General features: G+C 47.6%; 1 protein-coding gene across 1 annotated transcript in view; it reads left to right on the plus strand.

Moving 5' to 3' along the window:
* The window catches only part of radil (Ras association and DIL domains), an 86526-nt gene extending 81528 nt beyond the window's left edge, over nucleotides 1-4998 (plus strand). The window contains 1 exon segment of the mRNA XM_090194744.1: nucleotides 728-4998. Within this exon segment, the coding sequence (XP_090050870.1) occupies nucleotides 728-827 (100 nt within the window). The 3' untranslated portion in view covers nucleotides 828-4998.
* The last annotated feature ends 5660 nt before the right edge of the window (nucleotides 4999-10658 follow it).

Genomic DNA, 10658 nt, shown 5'->3' on the forward strand with positions numbered 1-10658 from the left:
AGACCAGCCTGATAGGAGCAGACTACCAGAGGTGAGGATACTAGCGGTTAACGGGACCAGCCTGATAGGAGCAGACTACCAGAGGTGAGGATACTAGCGGTTAACGGGACCAGCCTGATAGGAGCAGACTACCAGAGGTGAGGATACTAGGGGTTCCAGCCTGATAGGAACAGACTACCAGAGGTGAGGATACTAGGGGGACCAGCCTGATAGGAGCAGACTACCAGAGGTGAGGATACTAGGGGGACCAGCCTGTTGGGAGCAGACTACCAGAGGTGAGGATACTACCGGGACCAGCCTGATGGGAGCAGACTACCAGAGGTGAGGATACTACCGGGACCAGCCTGATGGGAGCAGACTACCAGAGGTGAGGATACTAGGGGGACCAGCCTGATGGGAGCAGACTGCCAGAGGTGAGGATACTAGGGGGACCAGCCTGATAGGAGCAGACTACCAGAGGTGAGGATACTAGGGGGACCAGCCTGATGGGATCAGACTACCAGAGGTGAGGATACTAGGGGGACCAGCCTGATGGGAGCAGACTACCAGAGGTGAGGATACTAGGGGGACCAGCCTGATGGGAGCAGACTACCAGAGGTGAGGATACTAGGGGGACCAGCCTGATAGGAGCAGAATACCAGAGGTGGTGATCACTATGTAATACAACTCTACCTCTCTCCTTCCACCTTTCCTGTCTCTCTTTCCTCCGCTCCTCCCCCTTCTCCAGTGCTGTGGATCTGATTCGTCTAGGCGGAGGACGTCTGCGTTTCCTGGTGGCCAAGTCAGACCTGGAGGTCTCAGAGAAGATCAGCGCTTCGTCCTGCTGACTGGAGGGAACGGCGGGAATCTCCACGGGAACCGCTGCCCCCACAGCTCCACCAGGAGAGACGAGGAAGAGAGGAGATGGATTCCAGAAAGATGGACAGATCCTGGAACGAGGAGATGGGATTCCAGGAAGATGGACAGATCCTGGAACGAGGAGATACTCTCCTGGGAGAGAGACGGAGCTTTCCTTCAGTCCCTAGTATCACATGCACAGACACACACACACATCGGCCTCCTCCTCAGAACTCAGACGGTGATGGTTGGAGGAAAAAAACAAACTGAAAACCCACAAATGAATCGATCAAAAGCACCAAAACACTCTGGGAAGACTCAGGAATTGATCAGGAGTTTCGGGACACGAGGAGTCAACAGACACCTTAAAAAAACAGAGACATTCTAACGTTCTTTACTGCGCTGTTACCACGGTAACACACGCCCTGCCTGGATTGGCGGAGGTACCGAGTCAACCCCCCCCCCCCCCCCCCCCCCCCCCACACACACACACACAACCCCCCTGACTCCCATTGTCTCTGAGTATGACTGCCAAGGCATTCTGACCAATCACCTGCGAATAGTCAGTGATTTGAAGCTAAGTCTAACCAATCAGTCTCGAGCGTTAACCCCTTCCAGCCGGGGTTCTTTTAAAGCACAGTGGATTTAGTTAGGGGTCCGATGCTCCTCCCCTGAAGTCAACAATGCATTCAATCCAACATGTTGTGGGGAATAGACTCAGGAGTTAGTTTGGGGTCCGATGCTCCTCCTGTCCTCCCCTGAAGTCAACAATACAATGCATTCAATCCAACATGTTGTGGGGAATAGACTCAGAAGTTAGTTTGGGGTCCGATGCTCCTCCCCTGAAGTCAACAATACAATGCATTCAATCCAACATGTTGTGGGGAATAGACTCAGGAGTTAGTTTGGGGTCCGATGCTCCTCCCCTCCTCCCCTGAAGTCAACAATACAATGCATTCAATCAAACATGTTGTGGGGAATAGACTCAGAAGCAGGTTCACGTGTGTGTGAACACGTCTTTACTCATATTATAACCAAGAGATTGTATCTTTCTGATCTGTCCTTAAACCTGGGGCCACCGTTAAACAATCTGCTGACCGAACCATTGAGATTCAATGGGGAAATTGTCCCAAAATGATGATGTTGGCCTCTCATTGACAGTATATACATGGTATGTACTAACTGCTTGGTTATATGTACATATCAATGTGCCCTTCCACACTCTGTGTGGAGGACTGTTGGAGTGACATGCTCTATTGAAGAATGTTCTGGTGTTCTATTGAAGAATGTTGTGGTGTTCTATTGAAGAATGTTGTGATGTTCTATTGAAGAATGTTGTGATGTTCTGATGAAGAATGTTCTGGTGTTCTATTGAAGAATGTTCTGGTGTTCTATTGAAGAATGTTCTGGTGTTCTATTGAAGAATGTTCTGGTGTTCTATTGAAGAATGTTCTGATGCTCTATTGAAGAATATTGTGACGTTCTATTGTTCTGAAAGAATGTCATCATGAACCCTGTTTATAGCTGATGCTAACCTGTGTCCTGGTCTCGTCCACATTTCTAGACCATTAGAAGATTAGTGATCAGCACTTTCTGACCGCTTCCGCAGGTTGTTCTGAGGGCAGCTCCGACCTCTAGGGAACTGGCAGAACAAAGCCATTGGTTGGATGAAAACTCAGTGACATGTCAGTGGGCGGGGTTTACAGGCGAGAGTCAAATAAGAAAAGGCCTTGGGTGGTAGGTTGCCACAAGTTCTCATTTACAACTGTGACCTGGCCAAGATAAAGCAAAGCAGTGCAACACAAACAACACAAAGTTACACGTTGAATAAACAAACATGCAGTCAATAACACAATAGAAAAAGTCTATGTAAATGAGGTAGGATAAGGGAGGTAAGGCAATAAATTCAGTTCGTTCCAGTCATTGGCAGCAGAGAACTGGAAGGAAAGGCGGCCAAAGGAGGAATTGGCTTTGGGGGTGACCAGTGAGATATACCTGCTGGGACGCGTGCTACTATGGTGACCAGCGAGCTGAGATACGGCGGGGCTTTACCTAGCAAAGACTTATAGATGACCTGGAGCCAGTGGGTTTGGCGTTGAATATGAAGCGAGGGCCAGCCAACGAGAGAATACAGGTCGCAGTGCTGGGTGGTATATGGGGCTTTGGTGACAAAACGGATGGCACTGTGATAGACTGCATCCAGTTTGCTGAGTAGAGTGTTGGAGGCTATTTTGTAAATTACATCACCGAAGTCAAGGATCGGTAGGATGGTCAGTTTTACAAGGGTATGTTTGGCAGCATGAGTGAAGGAGGCTTTGTTGCGAAATAGGAATGCCGATTCTAGATTTAATTTTGGATTGGAGATGCTTAATGTGAGTCTGGAAGGGGAGTTTACAGTCTAACCAGACACCCAGGTATTTGTAGTTGTCCACGTATTCTAAGTCAGAACCGTCCAGAGTAGTGATGCTGGACCGGCGGTCAGGTATGGGCAATGCTGTCCACTGATGGCCTCTGATGGCCCAGTGGACAAGGCCTCTGATAGACCAGTAGAATAGGGACTAGAAGGTCCCAGGTTCTAATCTTACCGATGGCCTTTGTTTATTTCAGCGTAAAGCTGATACCTAGAGTCAATAGTGCCCCCCCCCCCCCCCCGGCAATGACTTTAAAGTTTAATAATCCAGATCTGTTTACACTCTTAACATAAAGATACGTCTCCATGACGACCTCGGCAGCTGGTCGGAAAGATCAGATCACAATCGCCCACACCTGGGTTGGAAAATAAATAACGTAGGTACAAATCAGAATGTGGAGAAGATCAGGACACATGTTAGCACCAGGTATAAAACAGGCCCTGAAGGAGTTAAAGCCAATATCCTCGTGTGCGTCGGTCGACACATAACAATGACATTATTATTTATTTCACCTTGTAATTTGTACTTCATAGTGTTAATGGTTTGTACCAGTCCTCGTTTCATACAAGCAGCATGTCTCCGATCTGATGACTTTTCAATATTTATACTCTTATTAAAGCACCACAGGGTCATTGACTATTTAATAAACTGTTGACAGGAAGTGACAACGTCTCTTTGTCCTCGTTCTTTGAGAGAGAAAAAAAAAGAAGAAGAAGTAAACTAGAAGGGTCGGGATTGAATGTAAGATGTGTTCTAGCCGCACGGCTCACGATGATGCAGTTTGAAGGGTCACTTGTACAGCTAGCTGCCTTGTACAGCTAGCTGCCTTGTACAGCTAGCTGCCTTGTACAGCTAGCTGCCTTGTACAGCTAGCTGCCTTGTACAGCTAGCTGCCTTGTACAGCTAGCTGCCTTGTACAGCTAGCTGCCTTGTACAGCGGCCTTGTACAGCGGCCTTGTACAGCTGCCTTGTACAGCTAGCTGCCTTGTACAGCGGCCTTGTACAGCGTTTAATGTGAATGTCGTCTCCCTGCAGACATCTTGGAAAACGCCTTTCAGAATGCCATGTTTTCAGCTGTGTAGTGATGTGCGCTATAGTTCATGTAAATAAAACACTTTTTTTTTTTTTTTAAAGACTGCTGGACACAGCAGATCAACGAGAGAATTTTACATTTATTTAAAATTTATTTGTGCTACAAATTTTTTAAAAACAGATCAAACATTTTAAAATACATTTTTACTTTTTCTTCTTTCTCAAAAAAACATATATTTTAATAGAATAGCAAAAAAATACTTTCAGCAGAACACAGAAGATCAGATGGTCTCCACCTTGAAATAGCTTTCGTTTAGCAGTGTTTTTATTTATTTATTTTATGTTGGGTTTTTTGTGCAACAATCATAGATTTTATATAAAGACTTGTGATCAGCAGATGAGAAAAAACACCAAACGAGGGGTGGAAAAAAAAAAAACATTGTGAAGTGTTACATATTACCATATTGAAGTGGTACAAAATAAAAATGATGTCCTGATTTAGTTCTAAAAACAGACAGGCTAAAATCTGAGGAATAGAACCTACAGAACCTAGTACATTCCATCAGTAGAACCACCTCTGGACCAGCACTCTACTGCCGAGACGAGAACACTAGGGGCGGGACAACTACTAGGCTACAGCACAGACACTACAGACTAAAGAGTCAGAGAGAAACAGGAGGGGGAGGAGTCCAACAGGACAGAGTCAGAGAGAAACAGGAGGGTGAGGAGTCCAACAGGACAGAGTCAGAGAGAAACAGGAGGGGGAGGAGTCAAACAGGACAGAGTCAGAGAGAAACAGGAGGGGGAGGAGTCCAACAGGACAGAGTCAGAGAGAAACAGGAGGGGGAGGAGTCCAACAGGACAGAGTCAGAGAGAAACAGGAGGGTGAGGAGTCAAACAGGACAGAGTCAGAGAGAAACAGGAGGGTGAGGAGTCCAACAGGACAGAGTCAGAGAGAAACAGGAGGGGGAGGAGTCAAACAGGACAGAGTCAGAGAGAAACAGGAGGGTGAGGAGTCACAGGACAGAGTCAGAGAGAAACAGGAGGGTGAGGAGTCAAACAGGACAGAGTCAGAGAGAAACAGGAGGGTGAGGAGTCACAGGACAGAGTCAGAGAGAAACAGGAGGGTGAGGAGTCAAACAGGACAGAGTCAGAGAGAAACAGGAGGGTGAGGAGTCAAACAGGACAGAGTCAGAGAGAAACAGGAGGGTGAGGAGTCCAACAGGACAGAGTCAGAGAGAAACAGGAGGGTGAGGAGTCACAGGACAGAGTCAGAGAGAAACAGGAGGGTGAGGAGTCACAGGACAGAGTCAGAGAGAAACAGGAGGGTGAGGAGTCAAACAGGACAGAGTCAGAGAGAAACAGGTAGAAACAGGAGGGTGAGGAGTCAAACAGGACAGAGTCAGAGAGAAACAGGAGGGTGAGGAGTCACAGGACAGAGTCAGAGAGAAACAGGAGGGTGAGGAGTCACAGGACAGAGTCAGAGAGAAACAGGAGGGGGAGGAGTCAAACAGGACAGAGTCAGAGAGAAACAGGAGGATGAGGAGTCAAACAGGACAGAGTCAGAGAGAAACAGGAGGGTGAGGAGTCAAACAGGACAGAGTCAGAGAGAAACAGGAGGGTGAGGAGTCAAACAGGACAGAGTCAGAGAGAAACCGGAGGGTGAGGAGTCACAGGACAGAGTCAGAGAGAAACAGGAGGGGGAGGAGTCACAGGACAGAGTCAGAGAGAAACAGGAGGGTGAGGAGTCAAACAGGACAGAGTCAGAGAGAAACAGGAGGGTGAGGAGTCAAACAGGACAGAGTCAGAGAGAAACAGGAGGGTGAGGAGTCAAACAGGACAGAGTCAGAGAGAAACAGGAGGGTGAGGAGTCAAACAGGACAGAGTCAGAGAGAAACCGGAGGGTGAGGAGTCACAGGACAGAGTCAGAGAGAAACAGGAGGGTGAGGAGTCAAACAGGACAGAGTCAGAGAGAAACAGGAGGGTGAGGAGTCAAACAGGAGGGTGAGGAGTCAAACAGGAGGGTGAGGAGTCAAACAGGACAGAGTCAGAGCGAAAGAAAAAGGGAGAGTTAGATTATTCTGATTTATTTTTTGTAAGTTATAAATTGTAGCTGTGTAGTTAAGTCGAGTTGGTCCCACCTTTCAATTCCCCCCGACAGAAAGGTTCTTCCTGCTTACAGAGTATCACAGTCTTGTTTATTCTGTAACGCTGCAGAGAGAGAAGCAGGTTTCAGATCAGGACATGGGGTTTGTTGACTTGTAGGGAAGGGAGATGGAAGTTATAACCTTCTGGCGGTCTGCAGTAGTGCACTATGTAGGGTACAGGATGCCATTAGGGAAGCAGGCTTCCAGAAGGTTCTACTTCCCTTCCCTGCAAGTTACAAACACCATGTACCCGATCTGAAACGCGCTTCTCTCTCTGCAACGTTACAAAATAAAAGTCCTGTTCTGAAGCAGTCTGCAACATTACAAAATAAAAGTCCTGTTCTGAAGCAGTATGCAACATTACAAAATAAAAGTCCTGTTCTGAAGCAGTATGCAACATTACAAAATAAAAGTCCTGTTCTGAAGCAGTATGCAACATTACAAAATAAAAGTCCTGTTCTGAAGCAACGTTACAAAATAAAAGTCCTGTTCTGAAGCAGTCTGCAACATTACAAAATAAAAGTCCTGTTCTGAAGCAGTATGCAACATTACAAAATAAAAGTCCTGTTCTGAAGCAGTATGCAACATTACAAAATAAAAGTCCTGTTCTGAAGCAGTATGCAACATTACAAAATAAAAGTCCTGTTCTGAAGCAACATTACAAAATAAAAGTCCTGTTCTGAAGCAGTATGCAACATTACAAAATAAAAGTCTTCCTCCTTAACATTAAAAACATTCTTTAATGTTAAAAGTAAAAGTTCCCTAGATAAAACAACAACAAAATTAGAAATATTTAAGGCTTTTTAAAGGGATAAAATGATCAAGATAATGCTAAAATATTAAACTGTACACACAGCTGAGATCCACACAGCTGAGATCCACACCTGGGGTCACACAGCTGAGATCCACACCTGGGGTCACACAGCTGAGATCCACACCTGGGGTCACACAGCTGAGATCCACACCTGGGGTCACACAGCTGAGATCCACACCTGGGGTCACACAGCTGAGATCCACACCTGGGGTCACACAGCTGAGATCCACAGCTGAGATCCACACAGCTGAGATCCACAGCTGAGATCCACACAGCTGAGATCCACACCTGGGGTCACACAGCTGAGATCCACACCTGGGGTCACAGCTGAGGTCCACACCTGGGGTCACACAGCTGAGATCCACACCTGGGGTCACACAGCTGAGATCCACACCTGGGGTCACACAGCTGAGATCCACACAGCTGAGATCCACACCCGGGGTCACACAGCTGAGATCCACACCCGGGGTCACACAGCTGAGATCCACACCCGGGGTCACACAGCTGAGATCCACAGCTGGGGTCACACAGCTGAGATCCACACCTGGGGTCACACAGCTGAGATCCACACCTGGGGTCACACAGCTGAGATCCACACCTGGGGTCACACAGCTGAGATCCACACCTGGGGTCACACAGCTGAGATCCACACCTGGGGTCACACAGCTGAGATCCACAGAGTAGTACAGAGTATTATAGCATCATATCACCTGTGTGACCCAGGTGTGGTATACAGTATTATAGTATAGTACAGCGTATTATAGTACAGTACAGAGTATTATAGTACAGAGTATTATAGTATAGTACAGAGTATTATAGTACAGTACAGAGTATTATAGTACAGAGTATTATAGTATAGTACAGAGTATTATAGTATAGTACAGCGTATTATAGTATAGTACAGAGTATTATAGTACAGAGTATTATAGTATAGTACAGCGTATTATAGTATAGTACAGAGTATTATAGTACAGAGTATTATAGTACAGAGTATTATAGTATAGTACAGCGTATTATAGTACAGTACAGAGTATTATAGTACAGAGTATTATAGTATAGTACAGCGTATTATAGTACAGAGTATTATAGTACAGAGTATTATAGTACAGAGTATTATAGTATAGTACAGAGTATTATAGTATAGTACAGAGTATTGTAGTACAGTACAGAGTATTATAGTACAGAGTATTATAGTACAGTACAGAGTACAGTACAGAGTATTATAGTATAGTACAGAGTATTATAGTACAGAGTATTATAGTACAGTACAGAGTATTATAGTATAGTACAGAGTATTATAGTACAGAGTATTATAGTACAGAGTATTATAGTACAGAGTATTATAGTACAGAGTATTATAGTACAGAGTATTATAGTATAGTACAGAGTATTTGCAGTGTGTCGTTGACCCAGGTTAGAAATCAGCACCTTCTAATGATGAAATTAAACACAATCAGATCGTCTAAATTAGATTAGCCTCCTCCCTCCTCTCCTCTTTCCTCTCTTCCTCCCTCCTCTCCTCTTTCCTCTCTTCCTCCCTCCTCTCCTCTGAACACACACCGGGTCCTGCAGGGCCCCTCCTCTCCTGAGCCACAGTGTCTGCTGGTCCATACCGCAAACCTAAAGCAGGACACTACGTTGGGAATAGGGCTCTGGTCTGAGGCAGTACACTACGTTGGGAGTAGGGCTCTGGTCTGAGGCAGTACACTACGTTGGGAGTAGGGCTCTGGTCCCAGGCAGTACACTACGTTGGGAGTAGGGCTCTGGTCCCAGGCAGTACACTACGTTGGGAGTAGGGCTCTGGTCTGAGGCAGTACACTACGTTGGGAGTAGGGCTCTGGTCTGAGGCAGTACACTACGTTGGGAGTAGGGCTCTGGTCCCAGGCAGTACACTACGTTGGGAATAGGGCTCTGGTCTGAGACAGTACACTACGTTGGGAGTAGGGCTCTGGTCTGAGGCAGTACACTACGTTGGGAGTAGGGCTCTGGTCCCAGGCAGTACACTACGTTGGGAGTAGGGCTCTGGTCTGAAGCAGTACACTACGTTGGGAGTAGGGCTCTGGTCTGAAGCAGTACACTACGTTGGGAGTAGGGCTCTAGTCTGAGACAGTACACTACGTTGGGAGTAGGGCTCTGGTCTGAGGCAGTACACTACGTTGGGAGTAGGGCTCTGGTCTGAGGCAGTACACTACGTTGGGAGTAGGGCTCTGGTCCCAGGCAGTACACTACGTTGGGAGTAGGGCTCTGGTCCCAGGCAGTACACTACGTTGGGAGTAGGGCTCTGGTCCCAGGCAGTACACTACGTTGGGAGTAGGGCTCTGGTCTGAGACAGTTCACTACGTTGGGAGTAGGGCTCTGGTCCCAGGCAGTACACTATGTTGGGAGTAGGGCTCTGGTCTGAGACAGTTCACTACGTTGGGAGTAGGGCTCTGGTCCCAGGCAGTACACTATGTTGGGAGTAGGGCTCTGGTCTGAGACAGTTCACTACGTTGGGAGTAGGGCTCTGGTCCCAGGCAGTACACTATGTTGGGAGTAGGGCTCTGGTCTGAGACAGTACACTACGTTGGGAGTAGGGCTCTGGTCCCAGGCAGTACACTATGTTGGGAGTAGGGCTCTGGTCTGAGACAGTTCACTACGTTGGGAGTAGGGCTCTGGTCCCAGGCAGTACACTATGTTGGGAGTAGGGCTCTGGTCTGAGACAGTACACTACGTTGGGAGTAGGGCTCTGGTCCCAGGCAGTACACTACGTTGGGAGTAGGGCTCTGGTCTGAGGCAGTATACTACGTTGGGAGTAGGGCTCTGGTCCCAGGCAGTACACTACGTTGGGAATAGGGCTCTGGTCTGAGACAGTACACTACGTTGGGAGTAGGGCTCTGGTCTGAGACAGTACACTACGTTGGGAGTAGGGCTCTGGTCCCAGGCAGTACACTACGTTGGGAGTAGGGCTCTGGTCCCAGGCAGTACACTACGTTGGGAGTAGGGCTCTGGTCTGAGACAGTACACTACGTTGGGAGTAGGGCTCTGGTCCCAGGCAGTACACTATGTTGGGAGTAGGGCTCTGGTCCCAGGCAGTACACTACGTTGGGAGTAGGGCTCTAGTCTGAGACAGTACACTACGTTGGGAGTAGGGCTCTGGTCTGAGACAGTACACTACGTTGGGAGTAGGGCTCTGGTCTGAGACAGTACACTACGTTGGGAATAGGGCTCTGGTCTGAGACAGTACACTACGTTGGGAGTAGGGCTCTGGTCCCAGGCAGTACACTACGTTGGGAGTAGGGCTCTGGTCCCAGGCAGTACACTACGTTGGGAGTAGGGCTCTGGTCTGAGGCAGTACACTACGTTGGGAGTAGGGCTCTGGTCTGAGGCAGGCAGTACACTACTTTGGGAGTAGGGCTCTGGTCTGAGGCAGTACACTAC

Source organism: Oncorhynchus mykiss, chromosome 13, assembly GCF_057628025.1.
Source record: "Oncorhynchus mykiss isolate SJ-2025 chromosome 13, ASM5762802v1, whole genome shotgun sequence".
Taxonomy (NCBI): Eukaryota; Metazoa; Chordata; class Actinopteri; order Salmoniformes; family Salmonidae; genus Oncorhynchus; species Oncorhynchus mykiss.